This window comes from Aphelocoma coerulescens, chromosome 14 (genome assembly GCF_041296385.1).
Source record: "Aphelocoma coerulescens isolate FSJ_1873_10779 chromosome 14, UR_Acoe_1.0, whole genome shotgun sequence".
NCBI classification, from domain to species: domain Eukaryota; kingdom Metazoa; phylum Chordata; class Aves; order Passeriformes; family Corvidae; genus Aphelocoma; species Aphelocoma coerulescens.
This window is the reverse complement of record NC_091028.1, coordinates 16739815-16763173: the sequence shown is the minus strand read 5'-3', so window position 1 is coordinate 16763173 and position 23359 is coordinate 16739815. Positions and strand designations below refer to the sequence as shown.

The following is a 23359-nucleotide window of genomic DNA, read 5'->3' as shown; positions in this document are numbered from 1 at the left end:
AAGTGTTCCCAGTCCTGACCCACAGAAGATCCTTTCGCGGTGTGACGACGATGTGGCACAGCAACAACTGTGCTTTGGGTCACTGACACCTTTAACATTTTGGCATTCCTGTGCATCTTGTGACCATCTGGGGCACTGGGAGTGCGACTTGCATAGTTTGTGTTTGGCATCAACTTGGTGTAAATCAACGCACGACACCTTTGATTTATTTTCTGGCTTTAGCAGTTTCAGTATTGCCTTAAACTTGGAATCACGGGACAAGGATTTTTTTAAGGCAGCATTTCTCTCCTACATGCTATCTCCAAGTGTTAACTGTTTTATATATTTTGCTTTAACCAACTTCCAGATAACTTCTGTGAGACTTGAGCTCCAGATTCATCACAGTACTTGGACATATCTCTGGGGACTCCCGCACATCTGAAACATGGTGGGATTTTCACATGTCATTTTGGGCATTGCTTTTCTTTTCCCCTTTCAGCACAACTTGATGTGTGAAAGCTGATGGTATTTTTGCTTGTTCTTAGTTTGGGTTAGCTGACAGCAGAGCTGTGCCCTTTCAAAGGTCACCAGTGTGAAAGTATGTTTTGATTATTGTCTCCTGTTGCCTTCCCTCTTCATTACCAACCTAGGAACAGAAAACAAGCATTTGAAGATATTTATATTGGAGATTATGGAATGCTAAAAGATGTCTGTTTCAGAATTACCCAGCAGCATGGGCAATTCTTTGACCTCAGTTAAAAAGGAAAAATACCCATCTCAGTATTTCTAAATGCTCCTATTTTTGAGGTCCATTGATAAACCTTTGGAGTGCTCATAACTCATATCTGGTTTTGGAATTGTTTTGTCTGTGCCCTCAAGTACGAGATTTGGAGAAAGTAGAGGGAAAAAAATTCTTTCCTGGTACCTGAGCACCTGTGACAGCAGGCACTGGACCTTGATATCTTCGGGACTTGTGCAGCAGGAACTGTAAACTGTTCTTGACTTGTGTGTAGAAGCCACTGAGCAGCTGTTGGAGAAGGAATTGCTGGGGTTTGCCAATCAGCTGCCAATTCTTGCAGCTGGAACTCTCCCATCCCCTCCCCATTTCCCCTTTTTGTGTTACATTTGCTTTAGTTTACTGAAGAGACTCACTTCAATACCTGATTCTATTTTTATTTTAGCTCTCTAGAAAATGAGGTAATGACAAAAGTCACAGTAAAGAGCAGTATCTCACAGCGTGTGTTTGTCTGTCACATTGTCATCTTGTGATTCCTGAGGAGAAACTTGGGGACAGCTCTGGCTGCAGACACTGCAGGAAGCCCAGGAAGGCTTTACTTCTGCTTTGGTTTGTTAAAGCAGCATCTAACAGGTGACCATGCCAGAGGCTCTGCAGCACCAGGGTGGCACATCCAAGAGTCAACTTGCACTCAGCAAGGAAACCAGGGATGAACCATCAGGTCAACAGGTGAGATCCTGCTGCTTTCCTCATGTGCTGCAGGGATCAGGGAGGAGGACATTTCCAACCATGCAAATTCCTCGTGGCCAAATTCAATTTGGAAATGTTGGTGTCAACGTTTGCACATGCCCTACTGTGAGCACCTGGCCCTTGGCAGTGGGAATGCTGCAGGCCTTGGGCAGAAGGAGCAATGGATGCTCTGGTGCCACGCCCAACCATGCTCCTGTCCTGCACTGCTGAGCCCCTGCCAGAGCTGGCTCTGCTCCTGCAGAGGGAGGGAGTGGATCTGATCCCCAGCTGTGACAATAGGCAGCCTGTGCTCTCCTGCTAAGGGACATCCTGCCTCCTCTTCCCTCCTCCCCCAGTGTTTGTGCACTTTGGATGATGAGCTCCAGCTGCTGCCTTGGAGTCCACAACTGTATAAAGAACAGCGCCCAGGTGAGCAGTCCTTAAGACACTGACAAAACACTTCATTTGTTCTGCCTGGAGCTGAGGATAAACTGCAAACAGTTAAGTTTCCTTGCTACCAGTTAAACTCTTCCTTGCTGTCCATAAAATCTTGTTGGCTTTTAAAAATAATCTGTGTAATCTTTACGTATGAGGGATATTTGGGCTCCATTTATAGTATAAATAAGGAATGCTGTGGTCTTTCCCTTTTGTTTTGTTTGCTTTTATACCAGAAAAGTGTTTAAGTCCTGACTGGCTCGTTTTCAGCAGTCAAGTGAGGTTTTGGTATCTGGAAATACAATGAAAGTGGAATTGCAAAGTTTCCTATAGAAATAATGTGTATCCCAAGTTACCCCTTTCCATCTACTCACTGCAGGTCTGGTTCATACAAGCTTTGGTTGAATGTCAGGCATTTTGGAGAGAAACCAAAACAACTCAATTATGAGATCAATTACTCCTGATAGTGGTGGTGCTATGGGATACTCCATGAGTGAGTCATGCAAGGCCTGATTCTTCCATCAGTCTGTAGAACAGTCCCTTCTGAGCTATTAGATGTTCTGGAGTATCAAATTCTGCTATCCAACCATTTTCCAAGACTAAAATCCTGTGAACATTAAAACAGAGGTGTAAGTTTGGGGACACACAGCAGCTGTAATTTCTACTTAGTTTTAAAATAAATTTCAGTACTTGCTGCTTATTCAGCCAAGCTTTCCAACAGCTTTTCAGCTGGGAAACAGCGCTGGGATAGAAAGAGTTTCTGTTGAGTGACTGTTCAAGTACTGAGTTTGGGAGGAGGGGTTTTTGGCAATTGAGACTGGAGTGAGATTTGTGAATGGGTACTGGGTGTTTTAGTTTCCTAACTCTCAGGTGACACGAGCTGTGGTCATGGTTTTGCTGTCAGTGGCGGGGAAAGGGCTGTGACACAGCATGAAAGGCATTGTGTGGGAGTAAAGGATCTCTGATTAACCTGTTGGTTTCCAGCTGGTTTAAGAGAGATCCACCAAACTCTAAAGCAAAGCTTGGAGGGTTAAACACAAAGAGGACAGAAACGAAATTGCTGTTCAGCACCACTCTGGTGTGTCAGTCACATCAGCTGCCTGTGTGTTCCCTCCTGCTCAGAAATGTCTGTACCTGTCACAATCCAGGAGGGTGTTCACCCGGTGAGTGATTGTTAACACGGTGCTGTCTCTGAACTGAGTCCTCAGCATGGACTGAATCTGGACATCAGTTTCTAAATCCACTGCTGCTGTGGCCTCATCCAGAACGAGGATTTTGGCTTTCCGCAGGAGTGCTCTGGCCAGACAAACCAGCTGTTTCTGACCAGTGCTGCAAGTAAGAAGAGGGCTGGTAAACTGAGGCTGGTAGTCACTTTTCCTGGGGGTCAGATCAAATGATTCATTTGACATTAATAATGAAAAGGTGATTGTTCCCTTTCTCTGAAAAGGTGATTGAGGCTGGTGGCACTGCAGGTAGGTAACAGCATCAAACAGCCTAAGGAAGTGAAGGGGAGGCATTGCTATGGCACCCAGAAAATTAGGGTACTTGGAACGGGATTGTGGGATTCTAAGTACTTCACAAATGCAAACCACCACAATGATTACATCTCAGAAGTCTTCCTTGGTGTCTCCTGATTTGATTTCATGCTGCTAAACAGGACAGTAATGCAGCAATTTGCTGTCTGGATGCCATTAAAAAAACTGATTATATTTTAAAAGGAATTAGTTTCCTTATCCAACCAGCTCTGTTCTCCTAGCCCAGGGGCTGGCACTGCCCTGCCACTCTCTTTCTGCAGATAAAGGTACCTTAGGTTTTCCCCTTGGTCAGTGCACTTATATTCCAGCTGCTCTGGCAAATCTGCAACAAAGTTCTTGAGCTGAGTCAGTTCCAAAGCTGTCCAGATGTCTGCATCAGTGTATTGGTTTAATGGGTCGAGATTCATTCTTAGGGAGCCAGAAAACAAAACTGGATCCTGAGCACAGAGACAGTACAAACAACTCCTGAAATGAATATAAAAATGAGCTTTTGGGTCCTGCCTGCTGGGTGGGAATCTGTGACTGATGTTATCTTGAATGGCAGATGAACATGGCAAAGAGGTTACTTCCAACATGGAAATTGCTCAATGTTCCTCCTGTCACTGAATCTTTATAAACCCTTCCCAGCTGTTCAAGATCCTGCTCAAGGATTTTGGAAATGAGTTTCATACCTGGGGTACGACAGTTATCTTGGATCTGAGGTCGTGGAGGCCTAGTTGGGCAATATCCTGTCCATCAATTAGAATGGCTCCTTCTGCAGCTTCCACCAGTCGCAGCAATCCCACTGCAAGGGTGGATTTCCCAGCTCCTGTTCTGCCAGTTATGCCAATCTGTAAAGTGCAATGGTTTTGATGTTGATGGTTTTCCCACAGTTGGACAAACATGTCATGTAGCTGCTCTTGGTCTTTTGATGAGAGACAGCTTTGCATGGATCAGATCTTTAGGGCTGCTCATGATTGGCATAGCCTGGCAATGCTCTCTTAAAGGGAAGCATTTATAGTTCACAATTGTTTTGTGTGAAAAGGAATCACGAAAACCTTTGATGGGAAGAATAATTACAAGACTTAACAGTTCGAACAGGGCCTTGATGTGGACCTAGAATGAAAAAGTGGAATTTCTTTGCTGTAATAAGCTGGACAAGGTGTGCAGTGGGGGAGATGGGCTCCTGCTTTCCTGCAGCTGCCAGGCTGCTTAGCTGGGTGCAGGTGGGGGGTGTATCCCCCTGGATCTGGTCACTGCCCAGCACTGCTCACACTGCTAAAGGAGTGGTTCTCCTACCTTCTCGTGCCCACTGATGGTCACACTGATATGCCTCAGTGCTAACTCCAAACCTGGCCTGTAGCACAGGCTGTAGTTTTTAAATTCAATCCTTCCTTCAGTGAGCCAAACTTGCCCTTGGAGTTTGCCATTCAGAGTCCAGGGTGCCTGAAGAGATGGAAGCAAACAGCAGTGTTTAAGGCTGATTTAAATTACCCAATCAAGTGGCCATACTGGAATGGGAAGCTCATGAAGACATCTGTGCCAACTCCCTCCCAATGTCTTTGCTATTTCCAAACCAGAAAAAGGCCTCTAACTTTCATGCTGCAGATGCTGGCTTTTTACTTTATCCAAAGATGCCGATCACATTTTCTTTACTGAAAATGGGGATATTTGCTTGCAAGTCAGAGTTCTGACATTGAGTGGTTCAATAAAAAAAAATTATATGCCCCTATAAACAGGACTGTGAAAGCCTCCTCTCTCAGGGCAGCATATGGAGATATAATTTTAATGATTACAGAACAAAAATTTTTGCACTGGAGACTTTTAGCAGCTAAAAGGCTATCTAGGAGCCAGCAGTTATCAGAGAGTTGCATCTGAAGTCACATAATAAATACTCCAAATATGGGCAGAAAATGTCTCATTCCACGAGTGTTACCAAGTGAAGCTATTTTAATGGCAATCCAATGCATAACTCTCTTGAGAAAATAATGATCAGAGGTTATAAAACAAGTCTAGTCAGTTGGATAAAAGCCAAATGCTGCAGTTCTTTAAAGGAAACATGACTGGCCTTTTAGAAGGGGAAAACTAGAGGTTTTTCAGGTGGAAGAGGAAAGTTACTCATTGAGTTTGCAGAGATGTTCAGCCCCTTCTAATAAGGTCAGTAGTGGATTAGCTACCTCCTTAGGAGTCCTCAGGTATTCTGTCACTCTCTCCACAGAAACAATGTTGTTCTCTATTTCTGTCCAGGAGCGAACCATCCAGTTCAGAACACCAGTTATCTGCCACAAGGAAAGAGAAGCATTGGGGCAGATAAAATGAGCCCTGACCTGTGCTTGCGAGTTACCCGGTACTTTGTGTTAGTGTTTATTTCTAAAGATCTCCTCAGCAGCTAATTATATCAGAAATTAGATTACATCAGAAAACCTTAAAATGCTGAAGTGAAAGCCAGCTCCTGCCATAGCCCCCTTCAGCAAGTTTATAGAGAGTTAAGTGCTACTGACTTGGATGCTAAAACATGGTGTAGCTGTTTCTTAGGTTCTTGTGCATCTGGTCTACAAGCACGTAAGACAGGTGCTAGAGACCTTGCTTCAGCTGCCCAGGGCTTGCTTTGACTTAAGTATAAGTTCAGGTGCAGGAGGAAGATGGCCCGTGTGTGCATTTATGAGGTTCATTCTCTAAGGGGCCACATGCTCCAGATGCTCTGGATTTTAGCAATGACAGCAGTATTTGGTAGGAAAAGGCATCTAGAAAGGCACAGAAATAGTTCATAATTTCTTAGAAATTAAAATGCAGTTGCTTTTGATAGAGGCAAGCATGGTATTATTTCCACACTGGGTTACCTGGAGAGCACAGGAAATGGAGAAGCCAGCAGTTCCTGGGCTGAGCTGTGTCCTGCCCATGGCTGCAAACAGGGCTGCAACCAGCACGATGCCATTGCCCAGGAACTCCAGGTTTGTAGCAAGCCACCTGCAGGAGGAGAAGAGCACAGGGCTGTTGCTGGGTGCCCTCTCCCTTTCTCCCAACACATGATTACTTTACAGAACACTCATGGAGCTGCTGGGCAGATTTGTACCTGTCAGCAACAGCTCCAGGGAAGCAAATTCGCTGATTCTCATCCACTAGGAAATTGCTCTTTGAAATAAACCTCTGCTGGTCCTTGTGAGCACGGATCACACTGCTGCCTTGGAAAGTTTCTGAGATGTGGGAGTAGATGGGAGACCTGCTGGCAGCCTCCATGCGTCTCAACTGGCAGGAGGTGGTGACATAGAAGTGCTGGTACAAGGGAAAATGGAAGGGAGAGACATTAGAGGGCTCATGCCACTCAGGAGGTGCTCCACAGGAAATTTGGGCGGGCTCAACAAGTGTAACAGTATGTACTATCCTCGTGTTACGAAACCTTATGTGCAGGTAGGAGATGCCCTTAAAAGATGAGGTAGTGTTCCTACCTTGGTTATGTCCTATCTTTATTAGGAATAACCCTGTGGTTGGGGCAAAGGAGCCAGGGTGCTGACCCCACAAAACCTCTACACGCAGTTTCTCCTGTAGCTAAGCCCTTTGCTTGATGGAAAACAGAGGTGAACTTGCCCTTCCCTCATGCTCAGTCATAGCTGGCAAACATGGATATATGAAAAGTAGTGTAGGAATTCTGCAGGAAAGGAAAAATGCTTTTGGTCTTCATGGGATTGACACTAATGGTGACAAGGGATACAGCTTTAGGTAGGATTTGATTTAGACATCAGAAAAGCACAAGCCTCTGAGAGGGCGCTGGGGTGCTTTGGAAAGCTGAGGTGCTGAGGGAAAGGGACTGACATTACTCTTGCTCAAATGCAATTTGAGATGATGAAACTAATTTCTGCATGCCTTCACTCCTAAGAAATGGAAGGAGGCTTTCTCCAAGGACATGGCTGTGCTGCTTCAGCCTCTCCTGCGTGTGTATCTGTGAGCTCCTACCTGGAATGCTGCATAAAGAACAGTTAAGGGCACTATGGCCATTGCTGCCCATGGTGTAGCCACCACAATCACCAGGTAGATCTCCAGTAAGTTGAACAAGAATCCCAGCACAGACTTCAGCTTGTCAGGGATGACAGAATCAACAGCATCCATGTCTCTGGAGAAGCGGTTCAGCAGGTGTCCAGTGGGTGTTTGCTCAAAGAAGAGCATTGGGGATCTCGTGACACTGCTCAGCAGCTGCAGGAAGAGCTGGTGTGAAGCTAACACGCCCCCCAGGAGGACTGCTGCTGTGCAGGCAAACCTGCCCAGGGCTGTAAAAGAAACTCTTATTACTAGGTCTGAACAAACCCACCCTGGAGTTCTCCTTTGCAAGATTGTGATCTACACTTAGTCCTGTGAATGCTGCACCAGTGTGCATTCAGGAAGGTGCAATGGGAATTAAACCTCTCTTTAGCAGGAATTAAACCAAGCCTCAGAGTTGCAGAGTAAGCTACTCTTTCTGTAGGCTAGTTACAGAGTGGCCAAAGACCTTCTAAACCAGCTTGATGGGGCCATGGATTCAGCAACTTAAATATGTGGGACAAATTATTCATTCATCACAAAATAAGCTTGACTGGGATTACTTTAAATTGCTCAGTGATATTTTTTCTTTTTAAATAGAGTGACCAAAAGAATTGTGGCTATTCTAAAAGAAAAAGATAAAGAAATGTACAAGTCCACGAGTTTATCTTCTTTTCTCTCTGTTTTACGTGACCTAAGCCAAGATTTAATTCAGCATGGAGAAGAGCCCCCACTTGCACTTTTATACAATTAATTTATGCTGGAAGGATGGAAAGAGATAAGAAGAAGGAAGAAAAACCTTTAGGGTTGATGCCAAAAGCCCAGGAGGCTGAAGCCCAAGGGTATGCACTTGTTTATATTCTGAGAAAACATCCTGGATATGGGGAAGGGAGGTGGGAATACAGAGAAGAATTAGGTGAGCAACTGAAACGAACCTTGAACCACTGCTAATGCACCAAAGACTCCAACTCTGAGCTCTGTGAGCTGCTGTGTCCCATTGTGCACAGGGTCATCTGTCCAGAGGCTGAGCCAGTAGCCCCGCGAGAAGGCCACGGCCTGGTGGCACGCGAAGGACAGGACAGCGCACGCGCACAGCGCCGGGCCCGTGGCCTTCAGGTAGGCTCCATGCACCCCAGCACCGACCTGCAGCGAGGCAAGGCGGCAAAAAGAGGACGAGAGGTTGGGAGGATCAAGCTTGCTAGCAAAAAAAAAGCAGCTCTAAAGCAAGGAATAATTTATTATGGCATTTCTTGGTTATATGTCACAGCCATAGCAACCATTTCGATGCTTTGTTTTTGTCACGGGTGAGTAACAAAGGCATACTTAAAGAAATCATTAATGAATGATTTCATTAATCAACTGTTGAATGTTATGCAGTAGGCTCATGTTACTTCTGGAATGCACATAAGGCTTTCCTTATGTTAGGCAGAGGTTTTTCTGTGTTCCTGGTGTGAGAGAGAACTCTCATGTTCACACGGGGTGCTTGTGTGGGGGCCTGCTGGTCAGGAGAGGTGAGGAGACCCTTGTCTGGCTAGTGCTGTGCTTCCCTAGAGGAAAAGCTGCTCCTTTTGGGGTTTCTAACTTCTTACTCTCATTTCTTCTCAGTATAATATGTCCTTGTCTGAGTTATAGGGCAAACTTGTACAGCTCAGCTGAACAACTCCCTGGCCGTGGTTTAGCTTAGGCAGGGAGCTGACCTGCCTGTCATGTGTGATATCCCCATGGAATGTGTCCTTGCCTCTACAGGAAGGTGCTGTGCTTACCCTGCCATGCTGAGTTGTCTCTGCCTTGGTTAATCCTCCACTGGTGGCTGCAGCACTGGTACAGTCTTGACTCACAGCAATAGTCTCCCTTCCCACAGCAGATTTTACTGAACCACCACTTCATTAAGAAAACAAAAATCCTTTCAATTTTTAGTCACCTATCCATCCCTAAATTCATGCCTTTTTTGAGGGCTGCAGTTTTCAGGGCCCTCCAGAGTGACCCCAACCATTTGTCCATGTTTGTCACAGTGACTGGCCTCTGTCAAGCCACTGAGGAGCAGAGGCTTAAAAGCATTCACACTCTGAGGCTGGTTTGGGATGAGTCTGACCTTACAGCCCCACTGGAAAGTCATCAGCAACCAAATGCATCAGGGTGTGCCTGTACTTGAGCTCTAGTCTGGCTTCTTGTGAAACACAGAAGGAATATCAGTCAACTTCCACATCCAAGAGCAGGTTTTTACCTATTCTTGAGTTTTGCCTGTTTGCTCGTTATTAATTTACAGATCAATCCCAAACCTGTATCATACGCAGTAAGAGCCTCCATGTAGGCTTGTAGGGGCTTTTGGAGTAAGTTCTTCAGTGTCTGAGACTGCTTTAAGCTTACCTAAGGGGTTTCTCCTGAGGTGGACCATTTCCAGTGGTGATAGTGCCTTTGGTGTGTCCCAAAGCTGTGAAACAAATGTAGTTTTTTCTAAATGCTTTAGAATCCTGTTTTGTCCTGTATAGCCTTTGAAAGACAGGTAATACAGAGGAAAGATTCTTTAAAAATATTGTTTCTAAAGGTAGAAATATCAAGGTTAGGCTTGAAGAATAGCACATAATAGTGGGTAATAGTTTACTGCAGGATTAGTGTCTCCTAACATGGATTCAAGAACCAATTTTGAGGTGATGAGTCAGATAATTTGACAGGCATATTTTTCCCCACACAAAACAACACCTTACTGTGATTTGGTCTCTGCTTTAAACGTCCATAATAAAACAAATGGGAAATGAAGGAAACAATTGACTTGATAGACCTAGGAAGAATGATTGCAACCCATCTGGGTTACCTGGAAACCCAGCACATGGCTTCTCTTCCGCAGTAATGTGCGAATGAAGAAACTCTGCAAAGGCCCCGTTTCTCTGTAGAAGTTCTTGGTAGGAACCAGCTTCTGAGATCATTCCATTCACCAGAAAAACAATGCTGTCCACTTGAGGCAAAATGTTAATTGTGTGGGTCACCAGCACACGAGTCTGCTTGAATAAAAAGGCATCAGTTAAAATTGTTCTGTCAGTACTGGTATCAGTATTTCGGGATTAAATTTAGGCCTCAAAAATTCATCAGCCTGAATGGAATTAGAGGGCATTTCCTTTCATTTACATTTCTGGGCATATTTGCACAGATAACTGGAGGAAAGGACATTAAAGTAATTTTTCCCTAGATAAATTGGCATATTCTGCATTTCTAATATACAATCAGGCCTTTGAGTACACCTTACATTCTTCTTAGCCAGTCATTGTGTTTCAATACATAATTATATTCTGATACTTGCAGCCAATCCTCATGGAGAGAAAGGTTATAATCAGATACATTTGTTTTAACTGGACTTTCTAATGCAAGGAATTACCTGCTTCCTGTTTTCCTTCTGTAATGTGAAACTGAATTTATATTATGAATCCAGTAGAGCTGCCCTAGCATCCCTTCTCATGTAACTGTTTTTCTTCTCCAGATTGCTTGACAGCAGAGAAATATCAAGGAATAACAAAATGCAACCAATGCAAAAAGAATGGAGAAGTGTTTAAATGATGAACATTTGGGTGATGAGAACTGTAAAGGTGCAACTGACCTATTCAAAAGTGATAGGATTAGACATCATGGTGATAGAATTTGGAAGAGATCAGGCAGGTCTTCTGAACTGTGCTAGAAGTAAATCTCAAAAGGAGGGAAGGATGATGTCAACAGAAGACCAAAGAACAGTAAACTTGCTGTGAAAGTAAGGCTGGCACTAGGCATGTAGTTTGCATGAAGATAAAGCCAGCCTTCCTTCTCCTGGGTGAGCATCCCTGCAGGACTTGCAGGTGCTGTGTGGCCTGCAGAGGAGGTGTGTGGCCTCCCCAGTGCCCTGCTGCCACTGTAAAAAAGCATTTGTGAGCCTTTGAGCAACCCACCCTGCTGAAAACATTTCAGGGCTCTGCTAATTAGCAACACTGTGCAATTGTTTACAGTTGATGTTTATAGCACACCTTGTCCTTTAGTAAACCATTGGGTCCAAGAACATGTTCAAAAATGTGCTGCCCCACATGGGCATCAACAGCTGACAGGGGATCGTCAAGCAGGTAAATCGAAGCCTTCTGGTACACGGCCCGAGCAAGGTTCACTCTCTGCTTCTGCCCTCCAGATAGATTGATTCCCTGGAAAATGTATTGACTCTATTTATTCCAAAGGTACAGCATATTTCCCAACTCCTGACTCCCTTTTACACTGAGGCTTTATGACTTCCTTATTTTTAAATCAGTGCATCTCCCTCCCTCCCTCCAAATAGGGCTCTTGCAGAGGCAGAGTCTCTTGAACAGCTCCTCTCTCCTGCAAAAGAGCACCCAAGAATGACCTGGATGTGTTGATTTTAAACATCTCTCATGTCTCTGATTAGGCTAACTGTCAGAAGGTGGACTTAAACTAAATTAAATCATGGCCCAACTTCCCAGAAATTCCTGAGCACCTGCCTCTTGCGAATTTAGGTTTTTTGTGTTTTAATCAGGGCTCCCAAAGTTGTAGCTACTCAGAGGTAGATGTTTTAAGCAGGACACCTGAACTTGTAGCTACTCAGGGAAAAGTTGGCGAAAACATAAACCCAAGCCAATACCTTTTCTCCTATTTCACTCTTCTGCCCTGCAGGGAAGGTCTCAAAATCAGGGTGCAGTGCACAAGCCTCTGTCACTCTATTGAACCATGTTTCATCCATCTCTTTCCCAAATAGAATATTATCTTCCACTGAAGCATTTAGAACCCAAGCTTGCTGCGGGACATAAGCTGCAGTGTCCTATAGAAGTGGAAGAATGTTAGCAAACTTTTCCATAAGGTCAACTTGACACTGTGGGAATCCATCTTTGAAGAAAAGCTCTCTCAGTTATGGAAATCTGGAATAATCATCACCACTGACAGTTCTCAGAAGGCTTTGCAAAATGTGAGTCTACACTGTTACTGCCTTACAGGGGAGTAAACAGAGGTACAAGTACAGGATGCAATTTACCAGGATGACACTTCAGCTCACTATCAGAATGGGAAACAGAACTGCATCTATGGAGTACTGTTCCAGCTCCTATTCTCAAAGTTCAGGTACATCTGAGAGGTCTGCAGCACCTTGAGATAATTAAATGTGGACTGATACATACAGCCTGTGTTAAAATTCAGCAGTAAATGGGTTTTCCTCAGGTACCTGATGCTGTGTTTAATACCTTACAGTTCCTGAAAACAACCTAATTAGAGAAGCAAATGCTGAGGGCAAAATTCACCTTCATGGTCACGCAGCCATCTGTGGTCTCCAGCTCGCCCAGTAATGCTGCCAGCAGGGAGGACTTGCCAGCACCCACCTGCCCAACCACAGCCAGCAAAGAGCCCTGGGGCACGGTGAGATCTATGCTGTGGGGAGAAGATCAGGCTCTTACATGTTAGATACACTTCCTGAAAATAAATGTAATTATTATCAAAATTCTTGCTATTGTCAGGTATGTATCAAGTAAATACCCTAATTTCATCCCTTCAAAGACACCTCCAAACAGAAAGACTTCTTCATCCACATTCCCATCTGAGTTTCATACCCAGATCCCCACTCTGGAGACAGGCTAGCCCAAAGCATTGGATGTAGAACATTCCTGAACACCAGAACTTTTCAAAGCTTTTCTTTTCTAAAATGTCAATGCCTTTTGAAATAAGCATGTAGTGATGTCATATATAACATCTGCATTCCATCTACTTTTTTCACTTAAATTACTGTAATTTCATATTTGGGCAAGAAAACTGTATAAAGAAAACAGTCTCCATGTATTACAGCAACATCCAGATACAGGCACCTTCCCATTTATGTGCTCCTCCACATAAAAGCAAGATTATGTTTTGTCTGATTTTATAATTTTCAGAATTCAACATTGAATAAGAAGCAAACTCAGAAGCCTCCAGATATTCCACCCTGGTTTCACTTAGGCTCTGAGGAATTAGTTCATTCAGCATCCCCTGACCTACAGAATTGACAGATGACTAAGGGTAAGTCTGTACCTTCTAAGACAAGGAGAAGTTTCTTTGCTCCAGCAGAAAGTCCCATTTCTTATGGTGATACTTGTCTGTGCTAAAACATGAAGAAAGACAGACCACTTGTAAATGCAAAGGTAGCTACAGAAATGTCCGAATTTATGTGATTTTATGTTTCAGTGTGTATTTGTTACATAAAATGAACCTTTATTATGAAAAGGAGGGGTAAATTACCAGACTAGATTTCATTGTTAGAAATAATGAGGCTAGAGAGATAGTGACAGTAAGGGGCAAATATTTTTCTCTTGACTATGGTAGACACCCTGAGTAGAGGCTGAACAATGGAAGCTACTCCTCTTATTAGACAAGAGCACTAACATAAAAGCTCACCACTGCCAGAAGTGCTCCTGCGAGAGCTCTCAGGACTCAGTTCTTCCAGATTCAGAAAAGCTGCTAAGCGGTTTAAGGAAACTTTGGCCTGAAATGAAGCAGCACATAGAAGAAAGTAAGATTTAGAGTAGAAAGGGAGCAAAAACCCAAAGTGAAGGCTCAACTTGAAGACTCACTTAGAATATTGAGTAGGTGCTATGCTGCAGATGCTGTAGGCTTAGATGGGCCAAAGGCAGCTCTTCCTTATGTCACCTGCCTTTATTTCCACTTAGCTTAGCAAAAACCCCATATCCTTCCCTGTGCTTCTGGTTCAGTGAAATTGGTAGTTTTTCATCCAATTCTTCCTGCAGGCTTTCCAGTGATTGCTTCTGTACATGAAAATCTGTGACAGTCTTGGAGTGTAAGAGGGAAATAAATTTCCTAATTTCTTACTGAACAATGAAGTGCTTTTCTTTCTGGCTTGGACTAACAGGGTTTCCATTGATCCCCTATGGAGATTTTGCTCCATCTATTCTGATTTCTGTGATTAAAAACAGAACTGGAAGCCCCTCTGAGATCGAATGGTGCTTGTGCTGAGCTAGAAAAGACTTAGGAGTAATTCTTGTTGACTAAGTTGTCAATATAAAGGAGCCCTTCTGAAAAGCAATGCCACAAAGTACCTTTAGCTGCAAGCCTTTGGACTTCACTGTTTCACAGTGGCAATTAAATAGCTGGTGTACAGAGCCCTAAGAAATCCCTACTTTTACCTGTTAATGGGGATATGTAAAGAAATCTCTATGCCCAAAGGAAGAGAAACAGGGCCTGCAGCTAACCTGGACAGCAGCATTGATGGAGAAGGGCAGGAAGGAGTGGGCAGTGTTGAGGATGTTGATCAGTGTTAAGGACACGAAGGCCTTCTCAGCATCCAGCACGTGTGTGTTGTCCACCAGGGTGTAGACAGCAAACATGATAAATGTGATCTGAAAGGGAGCAAAGGAAAAGAAAACCATTTGCTTCAAAATGGTCTAAGGGTGACAGGCCCTTCCTCAAGACTCTGGGGCCCATTTGGTCAAATCCAGGCTATCACCTCTAGGTGCCTGTCCTGCAGGTACCACAGGCAGAGGTCTGGCATGTTGCTGACAGAACCAAGTCTCATCATTTGATGTTTGCTCTGCTTTAAGGAGGTTTTGGTGTGGCAGCCACAGCAACTCCTGTGACCTCCAGCTCCTCCAGGCAGATAAAATCTTTAGCTGTCCATAGGAAAAATCTGTCCAGGCAGAAGTACAAAGAGAAATAGAAGTAACAGCATGTGTTTTATGTAGGAAGGTGATCTGCTCACCAGGAAAGTTGATGAATGAAAAGAAACTAGGGATGCTGAGAAGAGAATCTGAGATCTTTTTAAGGCCTGAAGTTCTTGCTTTCGGATTCCAAGCACTTTCTCCATGAAGGTTTTCTCCCAGCCATGCAGTTTGATTACTTTGATGTCACTGAGAATGGCATTGGTGAGTTTGGCCCTCTCATCCTTATGCTTCATCTGGGTTTCCTGTAACAAATGTTTGAGTTTTACCATTTAATAGGTTGAATGTTTAATGGTGCAATTATTCTGAAGAAAAATACCTTATTCCTGCCTCCAAATCCTGAATAAATTTCCCTGCAGTTGAGCTGTGTATACTGTTTTGCTTAGGAATCTTCAGGCTGGGAAATATTTTACTTTTCATCTTCAGAGCTTTATTTTTACTGGCAGTACATAAAAACAACAGAAAAGTAGGGCAAACATGGTAAAAGGCTGAACATGGAAGACCTTGCTCTAAATTTCAAGAAACTTAGCAAGCTTCAAATCCTCCTATGTTACTTCAGTCAAGCATGAATAATAAATATAAGCCATCACATAACTCAGTAAACCCACTTAATTTTCACAAAGCAAAATGTACCTGAAACTGACTCCTCTTCTTGGTGATCACGAAATTCAGAGGCAAAAGAAAAAGGAATACAGCAATTGCAGTCAAGGCAGATGGTCCTAGAAGCTGCCAGGAGAGAAATGGAAAGAGAAGAAACTTCTGGTGATGACTAGGAAAAACTGTTTTTCATTCCCCGTGCTTACCTTCCCTCCTATTTGAGCTTGTGCATAACATCCCTCTGGCTAAGCCTTTCCCCGATCTTGCCTTTGCCTTTCCTGGGAGTTGTGCTCCCTAAGCACTGTGGATTGTTAACTCTCCAGGCAGGATAACGCCTGTCATCAGGCTGTGCTGAATTTATTTGCTCCCTTGTTAGGAACTAGATCAGTGCTGAAGGCAATCCAGAGGCACGCTGGCAATTCAAGCCATTCCCGGCTCTTCCCAACCGTCCTTGGATGCGTTCAGGACATCTTGTGGCTGCCCTGAGTAAGTGACCCTGGACAATATCAGGTTTTCCTTAAAAAACAAACCCAAACCCTCAACAAAATATTCTTGCAGCATAAATAACCCAGCTTGTCTGCATTTACACCAAGGTGAGATGAAATGGTGGCATTATCCTGTGCCATTAACTTGGGACAGCTCTTGGATCCCACGGTTCACAATAATCGTGTATCAAAATTTGTTTCTCATGGGTTGGTTACGTCTCCCTAGGGATGGCTGGAGAGGGGAATGCTGGTGTACACAGAGCATTACAGGTATTGTCTACACAAACGGTCTGTGAACACCAGCAAACAAAGTGTAGTTATGCTCCAACCACATTCAACTTGTCACCGTCACTAGGAAAGGGATGATGACTTCTCAACAGTCTGCACCATGGCTACTGGTTTTCACAGTCACAGCATCCTGCCAGGCACGAGGCACAGTCCATCCTGGGTAATACAGGAAAGTCTCAAAGGCCTCTGGAAAGCTCCTGTGAATCACCTGTCTCTACACTGCTCATTCTTCCATTTACCAAAAACAGGGACTAAGAAATAGGGCTCTGTACTGCTGAGAAAATGCCACACATTGATTAAAAATGGATCTTTTAGATTACCATCCACTACTTCTAATTCAGGTTTTGCTCTCTCCTTGCTAAATTCCTTAATACCGATGAAATTCAAAGTATCCAATACCCTTTTTGAATGTCATGTAACTTTGCTTTTCAAGCTGTTTCAGTGATCTTGTGGTAATCAGGCTTCAGGATGAAGTATGTCAAGTTGCTATTTCAGAGCATTTCCCATTATGTCCTGGAACTATGCCAAGGAGCTGGCACTGGACTTTCAGCGTGCACTGGGCCACCAAGAGGTGACAGAGGAAAATCTGAAGCAGAAGTTTTATCAGTCATATTCATTTAACTATACTCACAGTCTCCTAAAAGGGAGTGAATGCTGAATACACAGGTGAGAAGATGAACTGAAGGATCAGGCAAGGATTCTATACCAATAAAAATATTTTTCAGAAAGAAAAGTGAATGCACCACGCTACAGAGCTGCAAAAAATATGGCAATTTCATGTAATTCAAGCCAGTAAATAGAATTTTGAAATCTCCTTTTTCCTTTCATATTTAGAATAGAAAGGGATTGATAAATACTGTCATATTTTACCTGCCACAAGAAGATAAAGCAGGTGATAATCCGAATAGGGGCCAGCCAGGTCCCATTAAAATAGATAATCAGATCCATTAGCTTCTGCACATCAACAGATACCAGATTAACAGTTTCACCGATGGTTGCTGCTTTCCTTGAGGCATTTGACATAACTAGGATCTAGACAGGGCAAAGAAAAGACATCATCAAACAACAGCTTTGGTCCAAAAGTCAAACAACTTTCTTATCCTCATAGAGAACAAAGAGGGAGAAAAATATCAAATCCCAGGTATTGAAACCATGCTGCTGCCTGGGCCATGTGACTTCACTTTGAGATGAAGCATCTACTCCTTTTCCCCGACCATCATATACAGCATAAGAAAGTTTATGTTGATTTTTGCTTTCCTTTTCTTGGCTTTTCCTTCAGAGGGAAGCTCTGAAAAATGTATCTGCCATGTACTGTTCAGAAATGAATACAGGACAGCTACAGCCTAAAACTAGTTTCTAGTGACATCTCCCCTGATATTGCTATGAACAATGTACATCATAACTACTAATATAGAGCTAGAAAAAAAGCAAAAGTAAAAAAAGGATCTGCACCCTCACCTTCCTATACACAAGCCCTGTTACTACAGTTCTCAGCCTCAGCCCCAGAACAAGGCACATGTACATATAACGTTGCTCAAACACAGTCTGGAGACAACCCAGCAGGAACAGGCTGAAGGCATAGAAATAACCAAGCCAGCTCGGTGCTGCCTGATCTTCAATGAACTTCAGGAAAAGGCTGCAAGACAGGAGTAAAATGTTGCTGAATCCACACAGAATTATCAGACACAAAAAATAAACTGGCAGAAATACTGGAGATCTTTCTGTATTCTCTCTGGCTGAGGTTTATCAGTAGATAGCAGAAGAACTGGAACATATAATATCCCGATTTTTGAAATCTAGCCACTCTTGGTTTTGAAGCAATCTCTGATCTCAGCATCCTTTCAGGGTAAACCTCATTTTCAGTGTTAAGGATGGCGCCTGATTTTCATGAATTTGTCAGAAATATGCAAAGTGGTAGCTGTAATCTAAGGGAGTCATTGACATTTCCAGAACTACTTCTAATCTTAATGACTGAGAAGAGATTTTGCCCTTGAAAATATAATGTACTACAGGTTGGTGTTGTACCAACAGAGCCCACAAAGCATTTTATCAACTAACAAAGCTATTTAAGATGTGTAGGATGCACAGCTGTGTTCTTTATTAGTCAGGGAATATAGAGTCTTAAGACTACAGCAAGTGGCAAGTGGTGTGATATACAGAACCATCAAATAACTCCTGTTCTAGTAAAGTTGTCAAATGGCTTGGTGCATCCTGTCCTTCCCACTGTTGGAGTACAGCAGTGCAGACAGTGTGTACAGCTTCACACAGTGGCTTTGTGTCTTTTCCTCCTGCCTTGACAAAGGGCTCAGCACGAATGACACCTGAGCTCCTTCCATCAGCAAGAGAAGATTTTGAAAGGTCAGTGTTTGTGTGTCTGTGGGTGCTGACATACATATCTTTGAGCTCGTGGACACGGCAATCTTGTACATGTGATAGAAATACATTATAAATGTGCACATACCTCAGTAACTTCGGGGTGGAGAACAGGAAGACATCACAGATAACTAAGCAGACAGTGCTGAGAAGGAAGTAAGTTCCAAACATGCTCCAAAACATTTTCAGTAAGGGCCCGCTCTGACTGTGCTTTGATTGCAGTAGAGCCTCTGTCTCTTCAGCTTCTGCTATGCCAGTTTCAGTTTTCTGACCCTTTTTAAATGTAGCAGACTCCATTTTCCTGAAGGAAGAAACAATGGGAAAGCTACCTACAACTGGAGAAAGCTTGGGAATTTTGTACTTTCAAAAAATCACTAAATATCTCACACTGGGTCTCATACCATGTCCAGTATAAATGCTCATCAAAAACTGATTCCTCTCACAGAAAGTTAGTTCTATGGTTCCAAGAATGGAAGGATGTTCTCTAGCAGATTTTAACACACCTTAAAATCAGATTTTGCACAAAGGCACTCACACACCAGTACCTGTGAGTGTATTTGCTTAGATCATCTAGAACTACCCAGATGAGCCCATGGTGTGCTCTCCAGAGCAAATACTCACTGCTGGGTTCTGCTGTGACACTTCTTCCACTCTCTTTCTGCCCAGGCAACAATTTCTTCAGAGGAATCCTGTTTCCTCACTGGCCACAAGTCATGCACCCCCAAGGCCTGCTGAGAGCCTTTCCAGAGGAGCCTGGAGGACACAGAGTGCAGTCAGGGGAGCACAGCAGGATCTGTGGTGTGCGTAACACTTTCGGAACATGGGGGCATTAAGGCAGTGCACACAGGCACTGACAGCCTGACAGTACTCAGGGCTGTCCTGTCCCAGAATAAACAGGAATGTCCAGGAACAGCAGTTTTGCTTTGAATCCCTAGGCTACCTTCTGTCAGCACAATGGGGATTTGCAAGTCAGCTTTAATTTCTAGTCCATACTGAGAGCCTTGGGTAGTGGAGGACAAAATTCAGTTTAACTTTCTCTGGGCTCCATGAAATGCAGATGAGACCTGATCACAGTGACAGTAGGCCCAAAGAATGTGATTGTTCTACTTCTGAATGCTCAGCAGCACGCTGGCCCTATGCCCTCTTCACTATTTTCCCCTTTCCCAGCATTTGTTACAGCAAGGTCTGGCAGGCAGAGAGGGCTGTGGTTGGTGTACAGTGATCTTTTGAAATTGATGAGATCTATTTCAAGATTGGGAGGGCACTGGATGGGTAGTTGGGAGACAGAGAATTATCCACAATCACAAATCTGCATTTTAAACTCTTTTGAGAAAAGTAAGTTAAATTTTTATAATTTGATTTTATGAGAATACCTCAAGCCCCTAGAGAAATAATTTAAATCCTCACTCCATAAGCTAACTCAGGGGCTGAGATATTTCCTGGCTACCATCTACATCCTCTCTCATCTCTGATGCTGTTGGTTTTTTCTGATATTGTAGCAAAACCACATCTTCTGTTTTCTTACCCAGATAACCACCAGTATGTGATTTTGGAAAGAAAAGAGCTGCTGGCTTCTGGGCACTGATTCTGATGGGAGAGAAAACATGTGTGATATTTATATATAGAAAAGGGCATGCATCAGATGAAGATAGTTCCCTTCTGTGCTTCCCCAGGAAAAGCAATCAGAGTTATCCCCTCTCCCTATTCATTGAACCAGAGTAAGTGTATTGTGGAGGCTCAATGGGATTGGGAGATTTTGGAGAATTTGACTTTGCATTATGTCTCAGATGTAAGAAAAAAGAATGTAATTCTTCATACCCAAAGACATTTATTTTCTTAAGCACAGAGCTTCTCTATACTCATACCACCAACAGAGTACTGCAGCACAGGAGAGGAGCACCAGGGGAAGTAATAGGAGCCCTATCCACTGGTTTCAGTGACAAGAAACATGAGTATGGATAGAAGGTTTTTAGTTTTGAAAAACTTACATAGAGAGACAGTTCACTGCTATCCCAAATTCTGCCAGTTACCTTTTACAACTGTCAGCTTTCTTACAGAATGATGCGTCTTACATCACCCAGATACTCATGTGCCTGTGTATCCCCATAAATTTAAAATCCTGTTGCAGCAATGAAGCAAATCATTAGGAAAAGCTGTGTTCTACTTACAGGATTGTTGTCAGCTTCAGAGAAGAAGGGAGGGTGATCAACTAAGCAGAATAACACAAATTCTCCTAGCACCAGGCCAGCATAAAGGTAAGTTGTAACATGGTGGAAATGGTCTTCCAGAAAGCCCTAAGGAAGAGAACACTGGTGAAAATGAGGCAGGAACCTTCATGTTTAACCAGCAGAGAAAGAGCCTCTCATGTTCTACCTCTGCAAATAAACATCCATCACAAATATAAAGTGTCGTCAATCGTTTTTCTCAGCACATATTTTAAAAGAGGAATTTGATTCTCCCCCTTGCAGTCAACGAGACAAAAATATCCCTGTTGTTTAGAGACTTTGTAGCACTGCACATTGAAGGAATGTGATCTCACTTACTTTTTCCAGGGCATGCTGAATTTTGGAACTAAACATCACAAGTGCAGCCACAAATGAGAGCAGCCAATAAATCAATAGGACCCCTGAAGACTGGATGCCCATCATTCTTTCTGCTTGGGTAAGGAACAAGGCAAGGACCTGTGAGGAAGTACAGATTAGTCCAAATAAATACATGGTACTGGAATGTCAGTGTTATCAAATCAATGAATACAATAGAGAAAAAATCAGTTAGCTTCTTGCCCAAACATTTCAAGATGTTCAGAGTTGCAGTATTGTTCCTAAGAGGCTAAAACTGAAAAGCTTTATGTGCAATTTTTCAGTCAAGAATGTCTCCAGAGAAGGCAAATAAGAAAATTACAATGGGGCCAACAGGCTGGGAGGATTTAGGTTATGCAGATGCAATGACAGAAGGGGAGAATAGGCACTTATTTATTGAACAGAAATCGCATTTCACTCTAAACCACACTAAATCACATACTATGATTATGAGAAATGAAATCTTGTCTCATTGTTGTGAGACCTCTTTCTAAACCCGACTGAAACCTCCTGCCAGGTGTGCTCTGCCCACAGGTCTGCCCCAACTCCAACACCCTGATGTGTCACACAGCAGTGGTGCACAAAGTGCATCCCCAGCGTTCTACTCCCCATCAGCCAAACTTGTAGTGAGAGATAGCGAGAACCACAGGAAATACAAAATCAGTCCCAGGAGGGCTAAGCTTGGCTATGTGCAGACAAACAAGGGAAGAATTACCATTGTGATTCCCGTCACAGCAGGGCTAATGAAGAATGCTGAGGTCCGTGGGATCCCTTGGCTTTTCTCCCACACCATGAAGAAGACATTAGAAAAACACAGTATTACCAGGATGAATCCAAGGACCTGGGGCAGAGACAGAAAACACACACTGGAATGAACTGAAATGCTGGGACAATCAACCAAACTGAATGATCCAAGCTGCCTGGGCAGTAAGACTGGAGAGGTGGAAGATCAGGTTTGGGACAGAGAATGTTATGGGAAGTGTCAGGGAATCAAATGCAAGTACAGGGGAGAAGATCTTATGACAGATCTTCCTAAAACACTACTTGATTTATACTGACCTGAGCTGGTAAAAGTAAAAAAAAACCCACAGAGATGGATCATCAGGAAAGAATTAATGATTTTAAAAAGTTAAGTTCTGCATCAAGGTTGTGACAATGTTAGGACCAAATCCCATGCTTCACCCTTACCATTTTGGCTTTGAAGATGTGGGACATCCTGATGTAGCCTTTGTTTCTGTGTCGAAGATACAAGTAGTAGAAAGGAAAACAGATCCAAAGATAGGCACAAGGGATCCAGGCAATGATGGAGCTCTCGAAGCACCAGGTCAGTCGTGGGGCGTTTGCAGGCCATGTCTGGTTCCAGTCCTGAAACAGAAACAATGCAGAAGTGAAGGACATGATGCAGAGCAAGGCTGGGGAAAGGAATCCCATGACAGAAAGAGGAAGCAGATAATGGCTCGCAAACCATTACGGGAGTTTATCAACCTTAGGGATGGAAATCTGTGTGAATCCGGACTGACCGACTCACTAGAACTCTTTTAAAGGGATTTCTGTAGTGGGTCCGGGCCCGCAGCTCGCAGCTCATCACGTTTACTGTAGCTGAATAGTCTGTCCGGGCGAACACTCGTCCCGGGGAGGCAAAGTCCGCGCCACCCAGCAGCCCCCGACGGGAACACGGCTTCCCGCATCGCGGAGCGCCGGCCGCCTCCCCTGCCGGCCGCCCCCGCACTCCGGCCCCGCGGGGCTCCATCGCTCACTCACCCGGGGCCCGCACAGCGCCGTGCCCGTGCCCATGGAGCGCCGGGACCCCCGGCCCGGTGCCCGGCGGCGCTTCCTCGCTGGGCAGAGCTCCGATCCCGCCGGCCGCGGGAGCGACTGCGCAGAGCCCCGGCCCGCCCCGAACCGCTGCGGCCAAAGTCCGGCCGCGGCCACGGCGGCAGCAGCAGCGCGCTCCGAGGCGGAGCCCTCGGGATTGCCG

At 44.0% G+C, this 23359-nt stretch overlaps 1 protein-coding gene across 6 annotated transcripts; it reads right to left on the bottom strand.

Annotated features, from left to right (window-relative positions):
• Positions 1–180: 180 nt before the first annotated feature.
• On the bottom strand, positions 181–23258 carry ABCC6 (ATP binding cassette subfamily C member 6). 6 transcript variants are annotated; one of them, XR_011155326.1, is made up of 32 exons: positions 23143–23258; positions 22570–22746; positions 22097–22222; positions 21346–21483; positions 20971–21096; positions 20328–20389; positions 19424–19555; positions 18891–19103; positions 17888–18065; positions 17300–17461; positions 15693–15785; positions 15101–15304; positions 14595–14741; positions 13783–13870; positions 13420–13489; positions 12660–12786; positions 12011–12187; positions 11391–11558; positions 10217–10403; positions 9772–9835; positions 9168–9285; positions 8340–8547; positions 7345–7655; positions 6467–6666; positions 6234–6360; positions 5571–5672; positions 4693–4839; positions 4086–4244; positions 3685–3851; positions 3014–3208; positions 905–2486; positions 181–625 (listed from the first exon to the last, which is right to left on the bottom strand). XR_011155326.1 is itself a non-coding variant. In XM_069030225.1 (31 exons), exons 1-31 carry the CDS (start codon positions 23173–23175, stop codon positions 2378–2380), a joined length of 4515 nt encoding a protein of 1504 aa, XP_068886326.1. In that variant the 5' UTR covers positions 23176–23258; the 3' UTR covers positions 181–2377. The 6 variants fall into 6 exon arrangements, 5 of the variants coding, with proteins under 5 accessions (XP_068886326.1, XP_068886327.1, XP_068886328.1 ...); XM_069030225.1 differs by having other exon boundaries at positions 181–2486; XM_069030226.1 differs by having other exon boundaries at positions 181–2486; positions 10217–10400.
• Positions 23259–23359: the final 101 nt, after the last annotated feature.

Bases quoted from the DNA above. Each gene is read 5' to 3' on its own strand.
- ABCC6 (XM_069030225.1), bottom strand. From the start codon at position 23,175: ATGGGCACGGGCACGGCGCTGTGCGGGCCCCGG. The intron at 18,066-18,890 runs GTATGTGCACAT...CCTGTCTTGCAG, and splicing joins TCCACCCCGAAGTTACTGAG to CCTTTTCCTGAAGTTCATTG. The intron at 10,404-11,390 runs GTGTGCTATAAA...TTTTTATTCAAG, and splicing joins ATGGTTTACTAAAGGACAAG to CAGACTCGTGTGCTGGTGAC.